The following is a 20,902-nucleotide window of genomic DNA, read 5'->3' as shown; positions in this document are numbered from 1 at the left end:
GGTGACACTTTGCACCATACTTCAAAGCCTATATATATATATACATTGAGTATTGACACCACAAATAGATAAATTACAGACACACGTTGGAATTATAATACAAGCTCTATTAATCAATGCTATCTCAAGATAGTAATGATTAATAGAGTCTGCATTAAAATTCAAATAGATATGTGACTGCTACAGTATCCGTCCATGCTTCTCCTTATTCATAATTGATGCTTCTGAGTATTGGGTATAGGTATATATAGTCTATGATGGAATATCATACAAAATACCCCGGTTACCATGGGGTATATATATGCCTGTGTTATAAATACTTAACTACCCTGATCACGACTGTACCTATATGTTGTGCTGAATGCCTCTCATCTCGTATACAATGTACATCTGCCAGATTTGAAATGCAACTTCCTCTTGGATGTCAAGTGTCAAATAGTGAAATCAGGTTTAATGTCCAATTTCATCTTTACTTTTGGTAAAAGCTGCATGAAATGAGTTGCAATAAAGAAACAGTCCTGTGAACATAGTTGATATCACAGCCATTTTAAAACTATGTCAAGCTATATCAGTGAAAATAGCTTTTGTAACAGTACCAGATCTTTAATTGATAATGTTAAGTATTTCTTTAATCAAAGGTTTTTTTTCAATTAAGTTTTCATTTTTAATTTCAGAGGTTCTAGGGGCCTTATTCAGTGTGTTCATCATCTGGCTAGTGACTGGAGTTCTGTGTTATATGGCTGTGGAAAGAATAACAGGAGGACATTACACAAGTGTCAAACCAGATGAGATGTTGGTCACAGCTTCCCTTGGAGTCATGTTTAATGTTGTGTAAGTCACAGGGTCCCGAGGGATCAGATTTAATGTTGTGTAAGTCACAGGGTCCCTATAGGGGCCCAGTTGGTTCTTTTTCTCACAGGTTCCCTATAGCTAGAGCCCAGGTGTATTATTGTCCAGGTCACACACATTGGTCCCTAGGGGCCAGATTAAACGTTGTGTAAGTGACATGGTCCCAAAGGGGCTGGGGTTAATGTTGTGTAAGTCACATGGTTCCATGCATGGAGTCTGGGTGAATGTTGTGCATGGTCCCAAGGGGGCAGGGTCAAGGTCACTGTTACTATTTTTAGCAGGGGCTGGAAGGGGATATGTACATGAATTATTTTAGCAATACCCAGTATGCTTATTGTGTAAGTGTGTAAGGTCACCCAAGACAAAGTCTCAAGTGACCTATTGCAATCACCTTTTGTCCATCTTCGTGTTTTACTCGTCATCCGTAAATAATTTACTTGTAGTTTTCGACTTCTTCTCAAAAACTAAGAAACCCAAGGTCATGGTATTGGGCCAGTAGCATATGCCGGGATGAATGCCAACAGCATTTGTTCAAATGAATGATTTTGACTTACTTTCAAGGTCACAGAGGTCAAATATCTTAAAATCTTTACACAAAATGTTTTCAATAACCCAGAGGCTTGGTGTCATGATATTGGGCCAGTAGCATATACCCAGTAGCATACTGGTATGAAGTGCTACCAAATGAATGACCTTGACCTACTTTGAAGGTCACAAGAGATTATATTTGTTTAATGTTGGTTTAAAAGCAAAACATCATGTATCAGTGAACATATCAGAACTCAGGTGACTGTTAAGGCCCCCTGGGCCTCCTGTTTTTATTTTAATATCATGTTTGCCTCATGAGCAAATGATACTGCAATATTATATCCACCCAAGAACATTACAAGAACATCAGTATTATTTGAGACATAAGAAGTGTTGGCTCTGTCATGTTATTTTATTAAATTTTCGATCGTATGACACAACTATACTACTGCTACATGTATATAATTATACATCTTTTTAGGATGGGCATTGTACTACACTCTGAAAAATGTTGTGGATCGGCTTCCGCTCGAGCAACTTTTGGTCATGGACATTCTCATGGTGGAGGAGGTCATTCTCATGGACATTCTCACAAGCATTCCACTAATTCAGATGATTCAGCTTTTGAGAGCTTACTTCAGCAAGACAGTGATCATGAACTGATGCCACAGACTCAATCCACAGAATCACACACATCCTACAAACGTCAGAAAAAGAAAAACATCAATGTCCGAGCTGCCTTTATCCATGTGATAGGTGACATTATACAAAGTGTGGGGGTACTGATAGCTGCTGTCATCATCAAGCTAATGGTTTGTACATATAAAACTAATGGTTTGTACATATAAAACTAATGGTTTGTACATATAAATCTAATGGTTTGTACATATAAAACTAATGGTTTGTACATATAAAACTAAGGGTTTGTACATATAAAACTAATGGTTTGTACATATAAATCTAATGGTTTGTACATATAAAACTAATGGTTTGAACATATAAAACTAATGGTTTGTACATATAAAACTAAGGGTTTGTACATATAAAACTAAGGGTTTGTACATATAAAACTAAGGGTTTGTACATATAAAACTAATGGTTTGTACATATAAAACTAAGGGTTTGTACCATATAAAACTAATATTTTGTATCATAATAAAGGTAATGTTTTGTACCATAATAAAGCTAATTGTTTGTACCATAATAAAACTAATGGTTAGCATAATATAATAGCTAATGGTTTGTACCATATAAAGGTGATTGTTTATACCATACTACAGGTAATGTTTTTGCTACCGGTATACTAAAGCTTATAACTGACCATATATACTATTGATAATGTCTTGAACCATGCCATTATGTAAAAGTTAGGTCAGTATAATGAAATATCCATACCATCATTAAACTGTTATCACTGTAAAAAACCACACCATTGATGATAATTTTTAGTCTATTTTATTATTAGCTCACCTGGTCCAAAGGACCAAGGTGAGCTTATGCCATACCGTGGCGTCCGTCGTCCGTCTGTCGTCCGTCCGTCCGTCCGTCCGTCCGTCCGTCAACAATTGACTTATTTGACTTCTTCTTCATAACCGCTGATCAGAATTTTAACAAATTTGGTCAGAAGCATCCCTATGGGTAGGGGACTCAAAATTGTACAAATAATGGAGCTGACCCCCTGGGGGCCTCTGGGGTGGGGCCAAAAGGGGTCAATTTGACTATATTGATATAAACAACTTCTTCTCTGAAACCAAGCAATGGCTATCGCTCATATTTGCCAGGTAGCATCACTATGGGGTGGGGATTCAAAATTGTACAAATGAAGGGGCTGACCCCCCAGGGGCCTGAGGGGCGGGGCCAAATGTGGTAAATCTGGCTATATTGATATAAACGACTTCTTCTCTGAAACCAAGCAATGGCTATCACTCGTATTTGCCTGGTAGCGTCATTATGGGGTGGGGATTCAAAATTGTACAAATGATGGGGCTGACCCCCCAGAGGCCTGAGGGGCGGGGCCGAATGTGGTCAATTTGGCTATATTGATATAAACGACTTCTTCTCTGAAACCAAGCAGTGGCTATCGCTCATATTTGCCTGGTAACATCACTATCGGGTGGTGATTCAAAATTGTACAAATCATGGGGCTGACCCCCCAGGGGCCTGAGGGGCGGGGCCGAATGTGGTCAATTTGGCTATATTGATATAAACGACTTCTTCTCTGAAACCAAGCAATGGCTATCGCTCGTATTTGCCTAGTAGCATCATTATGGGGTGGGGATTCAAAATTGTACAAATGATGGGGCTGACCCCCCAGGGGCCTGAGGGGCGAGGCCGAATGTGGTCAATTTGGCTATATTGATATAAACGACTTCTTCTCTGAAACCAAGCAATGGCTATCACTCGTATTTGCCTAGTAGCATCATTATGGGGTGGGGATTCAAAATTGTACAAATGATGGGGCTGACCCCCCAGGGGCCTGAGGGGTGGGGCCAAATGTGGTCAATCGGGCTATATTCATATAATTGACTTCTTCTCTGGAACCAAGCAATGGATATCTCATATTTTACTGGTAGCATCACCTTGGGGTAGGAATTTGAAATTGTAAAAATGATGTGGCCGACCTCCCTGTGGCCTGAGGGGCGGGGCCAAAAGGGGTCAGTTTTGCAAAATTGAAGTAAATGACTTCTGCTCTGAAACTGAGCAATGGATTTTGCTCATATTTCCCGGGTAGCATCCCTATGGGGTGGGGATTCAAAATTGTACAAATGGTGGGGCTGACCCCCAAGGGGGCAGAGGTCAGGGTCAAAAGGGGTCAATTGGTTTAAACAAGTTCTTCTCTGAAACTAAGCAATGGATATCACGCACATTTGTTTGGTAGCATCCCTCTGAGGTCGCGGATTAATGCACTTTTTGAATTTTCAGTATTGAAATAAAACCCATGTACATGTACCCATATAAAATGCTTATGATATATATTGACATAGCAATACCAGCGACAAATATACGTCAGCATCATTCTTGTTTTATATCTCATGAAACCAGGTGAGCGATACAGGCCCTCTGGGCCTCTTGTTAATATTTAGATTGATTATGAAATCATGTTGGTTATTTTTTATATCAATACTGTTAACCAGCAATAATGTAAAATTAAATAAAAAGAAAGAACTTTAAGTGAAACTTTCAATAGGTAGATACATTGTATATCAAAGTACCTTATGTCTATTCCCTATTGGAATTTACACCAGATTTTCCAGAAGATTATGTTGATTGTTTAGTAAGATTTTCTGTTTTTCAGCCTGATCCCAGTTCCAAGCTTGCTGACCCTATATGTACATTCCTGTTTTCAATCATCGTACTCTTCACCACAGTATTTGTACTGCGGGACACACTCCAGATAATGATGGAAGGTAAGAACAGTATAAAGTCGACCCTGATATCAGGGAAATACACAGGATGCTTCAAACATGTGACCTGACCTGATATCATAGATTCTGGAATACATCTACCTTCAGAAATGTTTCCTTACATACCTGTATATATTGTTCATGACTTTTTGTCACATTGTGAGGGCCTCCCGTGCTTGTGATATGCATGCGTGTGGCGAGTGTGTATGTATATTTGGGGAGGCTGTGGTGTGTTTTTGTCAAGTATCTTTGTGATAGTCCGAAACTTTTGCCAATGACCTTAGCTGTTGTTAGGACATTAAAGAAATAAAACCAAACCAGATTGTCAGGGATCTCATTTATTTTCATTTTTCATTACCCAGTAATACAACTGTCTCAGTAGCTTTAGTTTAATTCATCAATTGCTTTCAAAAATAAAGACTTCTAAGCTCATTTCAGATCTACTGTGTATCTTACATTCATGCGGTTTTGCATTGAGAAATCTATAATATGATATGAAATGTTCATTATTATATCAAGATAACAACTATACAGTATACTGTATATGACATCATATTATTGTTTCATGCTCTTGCATTCATGGTCTACATATGTAATTGTTTACAAAATTATGTCATTGTGTTGGATTTGATGACACAAACAAACTGAAACTTAAAAATGAAAATAAAATACTTATTTACCACCCACCCCCCACCATTTTGATGCAAATAAACTGAAGTAAATGTGTGTGGATGGTGGAAGGGAGATAACTCTGAAGATTTGTTGTTGTAATGCTTAGAATTTTGGCACATGTTCGTGTGCTAGTTTTGTGCTTAAAACTCTGAAGATTTGTTGTTGTAATGCTTAGAATTTTGGCACATGTTCGTGTGCTAGTTTTGTGCTTAATTGCTGCAGCCATGTTATAGTCATAACAGGTGCCACTAATACATAATGGCTTTCCATTAGACATAATATTTTCTGTAACTGAAATATTACAGAACATTCAAACACAATTGTTAATATTTTCTGTAATTGAAATATTTCAGAACAATCAAACACAAATGTTAAATTCACTTCCTCCTTTTTTTTGACTAGAAAAGTCTTCATACATTTCAGGTGTTCCAAGAGATGTAGATTACAATGAAATTATTACTGACTTGGAGGGTTTACCAGGAGTGAAGAGAGCTCACGATCTCAGTGTGTGGGCCTTAACTATAGACAAGAATGCTATAGCAATCCACCTGGCTATAGGTATGTAATTCTAAAGGTTTACATTGAAAAAAGACTCATCCTATGAAATCTTGGTTTCATAATTTCTATTTGTTTAGTAGCTGGCTAGCCCCTCCATCTCAACCTTCCTATGACTTATCAGGCCCAAATAGAAGTAAATCAACTCAATACATCAGGTACTGTATAGTTGCTTTTATTCACGGGGGATTTAATTTCGCTATATTCGCGGTCAAAGTAATGTCCGCGAAATTAAATACCCGTGAATATTTTTCACCTTGTGATAAGTGACAACTATGACAATGAATAATAAACAATCTTTATTTAAAGCATATTGTTAAGCAGAACATGTACATCGTAAGTATACATGTAGTTTTTACTGTTTCACGATATCATATTAGAGTCGCATAAAATGTGTACATCGTAAGTATAATTTCTACTATTTCCCTATATGGTATTAAAAGTCACATAAAATATTAAAATGCGCGAAATTTTCTCCCCGCGAAATAATCCTGAACTGAAAAACGCGAAATTTTCACCCCGCGAAATTAAACAACTATACAGTATATTAATAAATTGATATTAATCATAAATTGTAGGTAGTTTAAAAAAAAACATTTTGTGTGAATAAAGCCACCAATTTATTTGAAGCAAATGATGTGGTACGTATGCTGTCAATTGGGAAAAATTGGCCAAGACTTATCTTCAAGTGTGCAAGATTTTGACTGGCAGTTTGAACCAAATAATCTCGGTATTAAACCATTATCAAATTTGCTTTGCAGCTGACTTTCCGTACATATAGCTAGGTTGAGAATATGGGAGATTAAGCTCTCAAATTAGACTGAGGCCTGATCATTCTTCAGTGTAGCCATGCTTATTTATTCAGGCTGCTGGTCAGCCGATTTATCATCCAATGTTATTGTCCCAACTGCAACGTGGCACATGTCAAACGTTTCTCTCTGTGTTCAACCTCAAACATATATTACAGAATTGTTATTGTTATCCAAGACCTGTTATTTCTTCAAACTAAACTGAAATTAGAGATGATTAGCTGAGAAATATTTGATTAATACTGAAAAGAAAAAACATAGAAATATTGAATGTATGTATGATACAACCACACTTTGTATTTAACGTTATAGTTATTATATCAATTCTTAAGTGATACTTATCCAATTATATTTCAGATCCCTCCTCATCTCATCAGAGTGTACTGGAGGCGGCCAACACACTACTTAAACAGAAGCACAACTTCCTGTTCACCACTATACAAGTCGAGACACATGTCCCAGGCCATCACTGCCAGTTGTCATAAATGTCAGATATCTCTGAAATAAGTTTGAATGTCTGTGCTATGCATGTCTGTGATTGGGTTTTCCTGAATGTCTGTGCTATGCATGTCTGTGATGGGGTATTCACAAAAACTTTCTTAAATGTTTATTTTTATATCAATAATAGGGCATAAACTACCTTTAATACATTATCAATGATTTTTAAAATGTTATTTATGTTGGAATTAAAGCGGTTAGGAGTTTTTTGTTTTAGAATTAGGAAAGCTGTTCAGCTTATACTACTAGGTTTCAAATATGACTGCAGTAGTTCAGCATTTTGAAAGTCTGATACTGTACATTTTAAACATTTTTTGACAAGTTTTTACCCATTGTTTGCTCAACTTGTGACTTAATCTCCTTTTGATGGTTCACTTTTGACTGGAATGCTTGGGAAAGGTCCATGATGGAGAGGTTACTACGTTGAAGATAGCAAGTGTCTTAACTTGTGTCCTAGAAAAAGAGTAGTAGTAGTAGTAGTAAAATAGTTTGTTAAAGTGTCATGCATCAAATTCATGAGATACATCACAAATGCATAAAAGACATTTAGAACACAATATAAAATGTTGGTGTCCTGTCACTAGGGCATATGAAACATCCATACAATCGAATATACATGTACATATGTACATAAAAAATTAATATAATTTACCTTACTGATAAAGGAATCAGACTTCTCCCAGGAATCCTTCTTCAATTTTAAGTTTCTGATCGAAAAATTCTCAGTGATGAAATCTGAATATGACCTAACAATTTAACGACCATTTCTAGTTAATGGATAAATGTGAAACAACTAAAACAATTGATGTCCTATCATAGTACACTTGATATAGAAATGAGGAGGAGGAAATTGTCTGGACTTATAGTACAGCTGCTGGCATCTTGTACACTTCAAAATGTTCATGGAATACATGGGACATATATAGGATATCATTGAGTAGTCATTTTGCCTTGAATTGATGGGTGTTTTTTCCCTATAAAAACATTATGATTTAGTTATGGGAAAGTTTTACATAAGTTTTTTTATAAAACATTCCAGAATAGTGTTCTGATGTGATCACAATATTGGGTAATGCTGTGTAAGGAGAGTGTGGGAGAGAGAATTCGAGAGATTTGGTGCTAAGAAGATACACAGTGTATGCTTTGAGAGATACTTTAATGGAGTTGTGTAATGATTGTCAGGTGTCTTCAGGTAGTCAAAGGATTGTCAGGTGTCTTCAGGGAGTCAAAGGACTGCAATGTATCTCTAGGGAGTCCAGTCCAAGGAATATCGGGTGTCTTCAGGGAGTCCAAGGACTATCAGGAATCTTCACAGAGTCAAAGGATTATCAGGTGTCTTTAGGGAGTCCAAGGATTATCAGGAGTCTTCTGACAGAAGCTATCCATATCAATTTACAACAAGAAAGTGGGGGTCAAGGATATCAGATGTCTTCAAAGTAAAATTCCGAAGTCAAAGGGTTTGAAATGTCTTCAGGAGAGTTTAGGGATTGTCAGATGTATTCAGGGAGTCAATAGGTTGTCTGGTGACTACATGGAGTCTAAGGGTTGTCAAGTGTCTAGTAGGAGTCTACGGATCGACAGGTATCTTTTAGTGTAAGAATGGTCAGGTATCCTCACAGAATCTAAGGATTGACAGGTGTCTTCAAAGAAAGGCTAAAGTCCAAATATTCATCAGTGTACTGAGGTTGCCATTTCACGTGGTATTTCCAGAAGCAATGGTAGTTTAAGAGGTGTCTTAAGGGCTAATTACCCAATCCTGCGTCTGGCCTAGTGAGCAGTGTCTTAAGGGCTAATTACCCAATCCTGCGTCTGGCCTAGTGAGCAGTGTTTTAAGGGCTAATTACCTAATCCTGCGCCTGGCCTAGTGAGCAGTGTCTTAAGGGCTAATTACCCAATCCTGTGTCTGGCCTAGTGAGCAGTGTTTTAAGGGCTAATTACCCAATCCTGCGTCTGGCCTAGTGAGCAGTGTCTTAAGGGCTAATTACCCAATCCTGTGTCTGGCCTAGTGAGCAGTGTCTTAAGGGCTAATTACCCAATCCTGTGTCTGGCCTAGTGAGCAGTGTCTTAATGGCTAATTACCCAATCCTGCGTCTGGCCTAGTGAGCAGTGTCTTAATGGCTAATTACCCAATCCTGTGTCTGGCCTAGGCTAATTACCCAATCCTGTGTCTGGCCTAGTGAGCAGTGTTTTAAGGGCTAATTACCCAATCCTGCGTCTGGCCTAGTGAGCAGTGTCTTAAGGGCTAATTACCCAATCCTGTGTCTGGCCTAGGCTAATTACCCAATCCTGCGTCTGGGCTAGTGAGCAGTGTCTTAATGGCTAATTACCCAATCCTGTGTCTGGCCTAGGCTAATTACCCAATCCTGTGTCTGGCCTAGTGAGCAGTGTCTTAATGGCTAATTACCCAATCCTGTGTCTGGCCTAGGCTAATTACCCAATCCTGCGTCTGGGCTAGTGAGCAGTGTCTTAAGGGCTAATGACCCTATCATGTGTCTGGCCTAGTGAGCAGTGTCTTAATGGCTAATTACCCAATCCTGTGTCTGGCCTAGTGAGCAGTGTCTTAATGGCTAAATACCCAATCCTGTGTCTGGCCTAGTGAGCAGTGTCTTAAGGGCTAATTACCCAATCCTGTGTCTGGGCTAGTGAGCAGTGTCTTAAGGGCTAATTACCCAATCCTGTTACTGGCCTAGTGAGCAGTGTCTTAATGGCTAATTACCTAATCCTGCGTCTGGCCTAGTGAGCAGTGTCTTAAGGGCTAATTACCCAATCCTGTTACTGGCCTAGTGAGCAGTGTCTTAATGGCTAATTACCCAATCCTGCGTCTGGCCTAGTGGGCAGTGTCTTAATGGCTAATTACCCAATCCTGCGTCTGGCCTAGTGGGCAGTGTCTTAATGGCTAATTACCCAATCCTGCGTCTGGCCTAGTGAGCAGTGTCTTAAGGGCTAATTACCCAATCCTGCGTCTGGCCTAGGCTAATTACCCAATCCTGTTACTAGCCTAGTGTTCCCATACAGATGTTTTTAAGTGAAGAATCTTAAACCTGTTCCTTCTGTCTACAATATTGATCTGATCTCAAAATAATGTTTCTTGCTTCTGATATACATGCAGCACATGTTAATGTTTTACCATTGAATTTCACACCACCATAATTCCCATTACTAGAATATGCTTATAAGTATCCAAGTAAACACTTAGAATTGGTATGTAAATATTAATACATCATGTTTTTTAATTAAATTTCTTATTTCAATTGATTAATCTTGTACAATGTATGTAAAAGAACGTCACAAAATTCCTATAAAAACCATTTTTGCAACATGTTGATCCAGCTTGTAAAAATAATACAGTCAACTTTGTGCATAAAGCCCACTCAAAGGAGCAGACAAGACAGGTAGTATGTATTTAGAGGTTCATTCACTAAGAGTAGTGTTACATTAGACATTATAGACAGGTGTTTGTTATACACAAGTGACCATTATAGACAGGTGTTTGTTATACACAAGTGACCATTATAGACAGGTGTTTGTTATACACAAGTGACCATTATAGACAGGTGTTTGTTATACACAAGTGACCTTTATAGACAGGTGTTTGTTATACACAAGTGACCATTATAGACAGGTGTTTGTTATACACAAGTGACCATTAGGGCAGGTTTGACAATACATAAATACATAGTAGTTAGAGGTTGTTCATCATCATTCATTGAATTCTTAACTTGCATGTAATTAATTCAAACCAGTTTGTTTTCAATTGAATTAAAAATTTCATAGATGTCAGTTTTCGAGCCATTTTGTATATTGACTATATACCACATTTCCATGGATAAGTTTTAACTTCATTTTATCTTTCAAATGGTTGATCAGTTGGGTAATCACAGGACACCTAAACAAGAGTTTTGAGTTGTAAATTTGTTTTGTATCCGGGGCCATTTTCCATTTATTTTTCATCAATTAATAATGTACATGTATATGTATAAACCTCCGGGGTAAGTCATCGGAACTTCCTTTGATTAGTGTTGGCCTTCCAACATCAAATGGTGTCCTGTCTCCATGGCCAGTATACTTCCATCAATTATATGATTATTTCTAAGACAAAAATGAAAAAGATCTGCCTTTAACGTTTAGTTATTGTGGGAATCCATTGCTTTTAGATTTAACAATGCACATGTTATCAAAAATGTACAAAACTATCTGCATATAGGTTGAATCAAATGTCTATATATAATAAATATGTAAATGTTTCACAAAACATTATTTGTTAAGATACACAGATTGAAACACATTTGTGATTTTCCTGACACACATGGTCGGCAAGACAATCAGTGTAATGAATGAGATGGGATGAAACATTTTGATATTTTAATGCATGTGTGTATATATATGTTAACTAGATTTATTTGACACCAGGAAATAATTCTATTGTTGTATATTTTTTCCCTATTGTTTTCATGAAATGGAATATATATTATTAATATATTTATGCAATTGATCGAATGAAAGTGATTTTTTATTTAATCTTAAGATAAATGTTATTTTACTTAAGAAAAATGTTATTTTAGTTACATTGTTACCTTTGTGTATTGTTCATTAATGTAGTTGGGACATTTTCAACTTACTTAATGTCACTATGCTGAAGTTGTGATAATTTTTATGCATTCATTCATGTTTTCATACCCAAAATTCACAATCAATTACAAAACAATATACATATGTAATACAAAAATCAGACCTCTAACCTCCCTTCTGTATTATGTTTCATGGATACAACAAATATTTAATTGGAAATGGAAGTTCTGATTTTAGTTAGATTGTCTTAAACAGAGAGTTATATGTCAGAAATACATGTAGGTAAAGGAGATGAGCACTGTTTGGAGATTTAAACTGTTAATTGCAACCTAAACGATTGTTTACTGCGACACCCTGCACATAAATACTTATAAATGTTCAACCAACAGTTACCATTGGTTATCTCCCTTCCACCAATATCGCCCATCAATCAAACCACACTTCATTAATGTATCAGAGACACCTATAGACAATAAGATTTAATGGTACCCTTGATGTCACATTAACCTCATACTGGCCGGATGTGTTCTGGCCTGACCCGTTTTACTTATTCTAAGTAGTACTTACTAAATATAGTGTTAATATTTTATATTCAGTTATCCAATAATTTCAATACTATTTTTCTTAATTCTCAATCTAAACCAGAGTATCCAGAAGATAGACATACTATCCATGTTCCCTATAAACATTGACAGGGAAAGGTAGTTACAAAATGGCAAGTTTTACTCTTGGATAAGACAAAATAATGACATTTTTATCAGACCTTATGCAGGTTTTGTGTGTATATTATGATATCTAACAAAGTTGTATCACATTCAAAAAGGTACTGCAAGCTCAGACTGATTTTCAGATATTGCGAGCTCAGTTAAGGATTGATGTTTATTTTTTGTGGCTGAATCGAAGTGTATAAGTACATTTTGCTTGAAGTGTATAAGTACATTTTGCTTGTTGCGTGAAATATGAACTTTACTCCAATGTAAATACACTTCAATGCAGCTACAAAAAATAAAACAACAATCCTTATATTTACACTTGATCACTATGACATTTTTTGTTTAAATGACAAAAACAATCACCTTATACACATCATTGGAACAGCAGTCACCTGAATAGAACAGCCAAATTAATTGGAATTAATTGGTGTCATTGACAGACAGTAAACAAAATAGTTTGAAAGAAAACAATGCAATGATGCCAATCAACTTGTTTTACAATATGTTTAGTAATGTACACGTATTTAGATATTCTTTTTTTATTAATACATTTTTCTTTGATTATTGCATAAAATCATAATTAACCACTGCTCAGTTTTAATTTGACAAGTGCATAACCAGGCTGACTGATGTTGATGCGCTGTGCATAGTTATCCAAAATTGATAACATTGGGCTTGATAAGCTTCATCTAGTGACAATGCCACACAAGTGTAGATATTATAAAATAAAGGGTAATTTATTAGTAGGCCTTTAGGTATTGTTTATTGTACTTGACAGGGTAAGATATAGTAGGTAAAAACACACAGGGCCATACAGTGTTTAGGGAGAGGTAAAAAGGCTTTCACCGCAACTCACAGAAATCTTCTGTATCTTCAAAATCCAAGAATCCCTTTCCTTCTACACTGATCTCTGAACTCATGGAATTTTAACAAAATAACATGTCTCATATTATAACATTTTATGCAGAAAACAGTTTACCCCGGTAAGTGTCCTGAAAAAAAGGCTTTGTGATTATGTAATTTCTAGGATAAGAATTATAAATCATATGAATTGATAATGAATTGTAATCAAGTGAAAAGGATATTTCTATATAATCAGTTAAGATTAATTACGTGTTCTCTGGTGTATTTACAGAGTGGCCAAGTTTGTATGTAAGGCCTATATATCAGGGGCATATGATACAGTGTATATATGTCAACATGTCCCAACATGTACCTATACTAAGTATTACTATTCAGAGGAAAGAAACAGTATATATATATAATGTCTATATTAGATAAGGATAGTCTGTCTAACATAACTGTACGGCATGTACATGTATATGGGAACTACAATTTATCTTATGTGATTAACATTGCAAAATTAATTTATTAAGATACACAATAGATAGGTATGTAGAAAAGTTCACTTTTCAGGAGTCAATGTTTATGGTCAAGGTCACTGTTATTAAGGTCTATGTTCAAGGTCACTGTTACTATAAATAGAAGCAGTTCATATTAACGTGTCAGCATTTTGTTGGTCTTGGCCCTAAATTTGAAGAATCGAGTTAATGTACCTTTCAGGTGTGTATGTCCTCATACACAAAAACTGTCTTTGTCACAGTTACATCTGAAATAAATCTTGAGGGAAAATACTGAACTTTAAGTATGGAAATTTAAAGGATTCCTTTGTATGCCTAAAACCTAAATGATCCATGGAAATATATAGCATAGTTTGTATTGAGTTTGAAAATTTTCTGTAACCTGTCTGTAATTTAGATAAAAGCCGAACAAAAACAACAGATGGACAGCCAGAACACTTTAATTAAGACAAAAGCTGAACAAAAACAACAGATGGACTGCCAGAACACTTTAATTAAGACAAAAGCTGAACAAAAACAACAGATGGACTGCCAGAACACTTTAGATCGATGAAGTTCCATAGAACAAACATACATTCTGTAACTGTTACCTAAATTGAATCAGCCAATCAGAAAAGGGTAACATACTATTTTAATAAAATCTTTTATTACCCAATACTATACAGGTAAGTGTTAGGAGTCCAATGTTCTCTGTATGTATTATTTTCCTATAACAAAAGCAACAAACCAAACAATAATTCAGTACATTTTTATTTTTTTTCCATCAAGTTCTTTTTTTCCTTCATCCAGTGCCTTAAACGTACCATATCTTTATGCTAAAATTTGTATGATTATGGTTTTGTCATTGTGAAACACAATAAAAGAAACAGATGATGTATTTATTCTAAATAATGCCATGAGGGCTTGACTTTTTTTTTTAATGACATTTATAAGAACATAAATTGTTAATTCTGATGTCTAGGTCAGAACTTGGAATCAATTTCACACTGAATCTTTTGCCAAAAGACGTTACTGTGGTCATTTTGTGACCCACATTTTCTTTTCTTTTGATCCAGTGTTTTATTCCAATGCTGTAATTCACATGGTTTTGGGGTTAGAACTTGGAGCCATGAAGTGTTGATTACTATGTATAATATGTTTAACTTTCACAACATCAATAAAACAATAATATATACAGGGAAGAATTTATATTTGAAATGGTGGCTTGATAGTGATGATGCTATATGTTTCCTCTTGCCCTGGTGCTCTCTCATATCAGTTTTGATTTTTTTCTAGCAGGTGTAATATCTGTTAAAAATGAGTGCTAATGTTCATAGGATATAATGAAAGGGTTGAAAAGGATGCTTAAACTTTAACCAGGGGGTGCTAGAATGGTGTTAATTATACCAATGTTATTCTGGGTTTGTCAAGCACAAGATTACTCAAGCTGTGTCCTTTTAACTCCAGGGTGCCAAATCATTGATATGTGTGGGTGTTTAAAAAGCATATTTCTTAGATTTAGAGACACCTTGTGTGATATCTGTATATTTTATATTCATTTATGAACATTGTTTTTCCTATGAGTTACACGTGCTCATAAGAAATGATCAATTACAGATTAACTGGATAGAGTGATCTGAATTTTAAACTCTTATATGCTCCAGTTTTCTCCTGGACTTGTGATTGAATGTCAACAGTATGTAATATGTATATGTACATGGAATACTGTCCCTGTTTCATCAGCATTCATTTGACAGAATCTCAAAAATGAAAAGCACAGAAAATCAGAGTTCAGATCTAAAATACAAATTCTGATTATTCTATATCTATTTTTATTAATCATACTTGTTGGCCCAGATGGAAACCAAAGTACGAGAGAAAACCCATGTGGTTGGCAAGTGACCCCATACTTTTTCACGCCCGATCAGGGAATCGAGCCCTGGTTGCCTAGGTGAAATGCAAGTGTTTTACTTCTGTGCCACTTGACCATCCATATTATTAACAAGATAAATGCACTATTACATTAATAATACAAGTGGTTACAATATTGCCTGCCTGTATGAATAATCTTCTTGCTTAGGTTTCTACATTTCTATTACTCATTAAAACTTTGTTCAGTCAGGTTTTTTTTTTTTATTAGTCCCCTACCGGTGAAACCAGAAGGACTAAAGGTTTTCTCCCCATTCATCTGTCCACTCAGTTTTCCTCACTATTCTCAGCCATATTCAAGGTACATTTTGTATATTGGTGAAGTCAGTATGTAACTTTGGTATGAGTAGCTACTGATCAAGTTTGGGTCAAAGTCAATGTCACTTACTATTTTTAGCAGGAGCCAGTAGGGTACATGTTGCTTTAGCAATACCCAGCATGCTTGTTATAGCCAATATTTGCGCTATACCCTACAGCCAGATATGATTTCAGTACTTATATTGTCAACAGTGATCTATGAATTGCCCTGAATACAGTTCTGTATATTATTGCTACAAGAAACTTTTTAAGATTTTTCAGAGATTTTTTAAATCTTTGCCATCAATCAATTCTATGGCAAAAATCTTTAATTTAGTTTTGATCACATATAAAGTTGTTTTGGTATCTGACTATGTCAGTATTCAACCATGGTGGATATTTTCTGTAAGTCAAATGCAACGCTGCAAAGACAGGGTGTTAAAACAACAGGGTATTTAGACAGACATGAAATTCTAACAGGACATCATTGATAAACAAGAAAACCTTTATAATATGAACGATAATCTGAGACTTTCTTGAAACCCAAATACAGCTACTGTCATTCTTGTTTTACTACAGCATTATAAAGAATTATTTTTTACCTTCAGAAAACTTATTTTTTAAGAGTAAACTGGCTCTAGAAGTGCCATTAATTAGAATTTTTTATAGATAAATATTTCAAGAAATATTGAAAATTTTATATTATTCCTGTCTACATGTGATATGATTTTGAATCTCATTAGATACAGTTATATCCTTTGGATTTTAATATCAATATTAATTTTTAGAATTTGTATGAGAAAAAGTTATTCAATTGTCTTTGAGCGAATCATACAATTAAAATACTAGAACCAGTAAATATCAAAATTCTTAACATTTTAATAGATTGTTCTTTAAATATACATACATTTGTATCATATTTTAATATCATCTCCTACCTGCAGTGAAAATATAAATAATTATTAAGGCCGTTTTCACCTGGGATGTGGACGAATTTAATGCAGATCAGGTTGAATATCCCAAACATGTCTCTGGTTGGGTTTTCTTTCAATGTTTTATATTATGCTGAGAATTACTATCAATGTTAATAAAGATAAGGTAATCATTTAATGTGACAATATATTTAGTCATTTAAAATTCATTGATGTGGAGATTTTAACAGATACAACCTGCTAGTGATAAAAAAAAGTGTGTATTGGGAAATAAAAAATATACTGTGGAAAGGCATATTTTATTGTTTTGTTTAAATCTTAGCTTACCTGCCCAAAGAGCAAGGGAGGTAAGCTTATGCTGTGGTGCGGCATTGATATCTGGCCAGCCTTTTGGCTTCAACTTTTCCTACAACTTCTCTGTACAGAAGAGACCCAGAGGACCTGATATTAGGCTTGTAGTGTGCTAGGTTGAAGGGCTACCAAGTTTGTTCAAATGAATGAAGATGACATACATTCAAGGTCAGAGGGGTCAAACAGGCTGAAATATTTAAATGATGTCTTCTCAATAACCGAGAAGCCCAAGGACTTGATATTGTGCCTATAGCATGCTGTAGTAAAGGGCAACCTAGTTTGTTCAAATGAATGACCTTGACTGATGTTTAAGGTCACTGTGGTCAAATTGTCTAAATTCTTTAAAACTTCATCTCAATAACCATGAGGCCCAGTGATTTGATATTGGGGTCTGTAGTATGCTGGGGAAAAGGGCTACCAAGTTTGTTCAAATGGATTACCTTAAGGTACATTCAAGGTCACAGAGGTCAAACAGGCTGCAAACTTTATACAACTTCTCAATAACCAAAAGGGTCCTGATATTTGGCTAGTAGCATACTTGAGTGAAGGCTGGGAAGTTTGCTCAAAAAAAAGGGGGGGGGGGGGGGGGGGGGGATGGCCCTCCCGACCTTGAGGATTCAACCTTGAATAAAACTGACACTGAGTGACAAAGAGACGGAAACTCCTAATGCTGGTGTGTCAAATATGGACCAAATGTTATATAAGGATGGTGTACCGTGTTGCGCGGCCCCTGGAGTGTCGAGGATGCAAATCAGCTTGAATAATAGTTTCCCTGTTGCATTTGTAAGTTATAACAAGAGGCTAATGGCCTCGTAGGTCTCTGGAAACTTGTTTTCTCTCAATGGAGAAGACCCGTCATATTTTCATTTTGTTTATAATGTTAATATACAGCTCACAAATATTTGTTCAAATGTTATACTCTATAGCAGTTATATTTCGCGGGGTTTATTTTCGTTGTATTCGCGTTTCCACTAGAATCCGCAAGTTCTAAACATCAGAGAAATTTTAATTACATGTTTATCAAATGAGAAATAGAAGTTGGAATGTGAAATGTATTCCGATAATGGATAATATGTATTATCCCTGACCTGCTCACAGATGCCCTTTTAGGCTTTCGGCGAAAGCCGATGTCCTATATACATACAGGCCATCGAAACTAGTGTTTTGTGACAGCTTTCCCAGCAAAACTATAACAAATTTTGTGCTTTAGTAAACAATATGTGCGTCAAAGGGCACATCAACTTTGGTGAATGCATGTTGTATTTCTAATCAAAATCATTTATTTTTAAATGCTATAAAAGTAATCAAGTCTCGCAGGCCTCTCCCATTACAACTCGTATCGTTTTAAGTGTATTATTTTGCACCGCATGTTTCGTAGCTACAAATACTGAGGCCTTTTTCATGATTATGTCTATCATTATCATTATATAAGCGTAACAAATACACAGCTACAGTTGTATAGCAAGGAAACCCCATTGAAATAGAAACGTATAGCCTGTCGTCAAGCACAGCAACCGACACCTGCTGCTGGCCTATCGAGGAGGGGTAACCTGTCCAATCCACCGCTAATGTTGCACCGAATTTTTCGTTGCTACAGCTGTAATCTATATCTATGATCGTTGAATTCAGAAATTTAAAAACACACCAGACCTTTTTTTTTTTCGTTTTAACATCGATATACAAGAGATAACCTGTCGGGAAACATAGCAACATGAATTTGTGTCTGATCTCGCGAAGAGGAAGAAACATTCCCCTGGTATAGCTCGTATTGTGTACATGTACCGCTTAATTAAGATAATTACGGACTTATCTTCTATTATTATTCTTATATGCTCAGTTGTAACTCAATGATGAGGCCCTCACAGTAAATAGTTCTAACTTAAAAGTTACAGTATCTATATCTAATTAAAGTTCTCGCTGTAGAGGTGTGTAGCGAGAATGACTCATCTCCTAGTGAGATAAATATTTGTCAATATATCTATAAATCAACAAATTTTATCAGTGTTCTCTCCACCATGACATTTACCACCAACCCAAATTTCAACGTTGTCAGAGACTTGACACTGAAAAATAAGTTCACCGACAATCTAAATATAATGTTATTCACTGGTAACCGGACAGCATACCGCAAATTATAATCATAGTTAACATGGCGAACTCATGGAACTGCCGTTTAGAACGTGTGGTGCAGTGGTGATCGGCCCGATGGCATATGTGGGTCGTAATATACAATGCATACATATGTATATTATGTATATGTAAAGTAATGTAACGTGACATGACAAGGTTTTCAAAATTTAATTATACAATTATAATTTAATTTTGCTTGTAGCAAGCATTTTCATTGGCTCAAAAAATTATGTTATCATCTCATAACATAAAAAAAATAAACTGTGACGTCAGCGGAGTAATCGTTGTTCACGGGATTTGTATTTATCGATGCGTTTTTAAATATCTGGAGCAAAATAAACATGGGGCAATATAGATAATACACTGACGCGTAGGGGTTAAAGGTGGAGAAATACTGTACCCCCAGACACTGACGCGTAGGGGTTAATGGTGGAGAAATACTGAACCCCAGACACTGAGGCGTAGGGGTTAATGGTGGAGAAATAATGTATACCCAGATACTGACGCGTAGGGGTTAATGGCGGAGAAATACTGAACCCCCAGACACTGACGCGTAGGGGTTAATGGCGGAGAAATACTGAACCCCCAGACACTGAGGCGGAGGGGTTAATGGTGAATAAATACTGAACCCCCAGACACTTACGCGTAGGGGTTAATGGTGAATAAATACTGTATCCCCAGACACTGAGGCGGAGGGGTTAATGGTGAATAAATACGTACTGTACCCCCAGACACTGAGGCGGAGGAGTTAATGGCGGAGAATGTCTAGACTTCCGGTCCGAGGACTGGTCAACACGAGTAAACGACTCCACCAAGAATTATGTTTTTCTAGAGTTCCTCTGGAGTCCAACTGGTCATGCCGGTGATGTGGTGTAAGTTACGAACTCATTGACAAATGTGGATAAGTTTTGAGCTTTTAATGTTTTGAGAAATATGACATTTTGAACGTTCAAAATACGCTTAGCTGTGATGATATGAACTATGATTAACCACCCATCCGTGAAATACCCGTACTCACCTGTTGTCCTGATTGAATTTGTGTGTACATAGACGTATGCGTATGCGTCGCTATAAATAGCAACACGCGATTGTCGGTGCTTGTTTACATTTGCCACAAGTATGTTATATAGACTCCTACATACATGTATGCCATCAACTATAGCGCATTTGAAACCGGTATTAAAAGATCTCGTTGTAACTTATCATCTTAGTCATTGTCATAGTCATCGTCCCCCTCCTTATCCAGAGACAATAAAAAGAATAGACTGTGTTTGTATATGTCTGACCATACTCAAAATATCAATGATATAGTCGCCGTATCGAATC

The 20,902-nt window shown here is 36.2% G+C and overlaps 1 protein-coding gene and 1 long non-coding RNA gene across 2 annotated transcripts in view; one reads left to right on the top strand and one right to left on the bottom strand.

Annotated features, from left to right (window-relative positions):
• LOC117321744 (zinc transporter 2-like) overlaps positions 1–8,685 on the top strand; it is a 34,739-nt gene extending 26,054 nt beyond the window's left edge. The window contains exons 3-7 of the mRNA XM_033876260.1: positions 675–831; positions 1,859–2,189; positions 4,673–4,784; positions 5,877–6,011; positions 7,175–8,685. Of these exons, the coding sequence (XP_033732151.1) occupies positions 675–831; positions 1,859–2,189; positions 4,673–4,784; positions 5,877–6,011; positions 7,175–7,302 (863 nt within the window). The 3' untranslated portion in view covers positions 7,303–8,685. The remainder of the gene's footprint in view (positions 1–674; positions 832–1,858; positions 2,190–4,672; positions 4,785–5,876; positions 6,012–7,174) is intronic.
• Positions 8,686–15,222: 6,537 nt separating this feature from the next.
• LOC117321743 lies at positions 15,223–17,390 on the bottom strand. The gene is made up of 2 exons (XR_004531405.1): positions 16,086–17,390; positions 15,223–15,992 (listed from the first exon to the last, which is right to left on the bottom strand). It is a non-coding gene; the product is annotated as an uncharacterized LOC117321743 (long non-coding RNA).
• Between the last annotated feature and the right edge of the window lie 3,512 nt (positions 17,391–20,902).

This window comes from Pecten maximus, chromosome 2 (genome assembly GCF_902652985.1).
Source record: "Pecten maximus chromosome 2, xPecMax1.1, whole genome shotgun sequence".
In the NCBI taxonomy this organism is placed as follows: Eukaryota; Metazoa; Mollusca; class Bivalvia; order Pectinida; family Pectinidae; genus Pecten; species Pecten maximus.
Note: the sequence above shows the minus strand (reverse complement) of the source record. Positions and strands in the feature narration are given on the sequence as shown.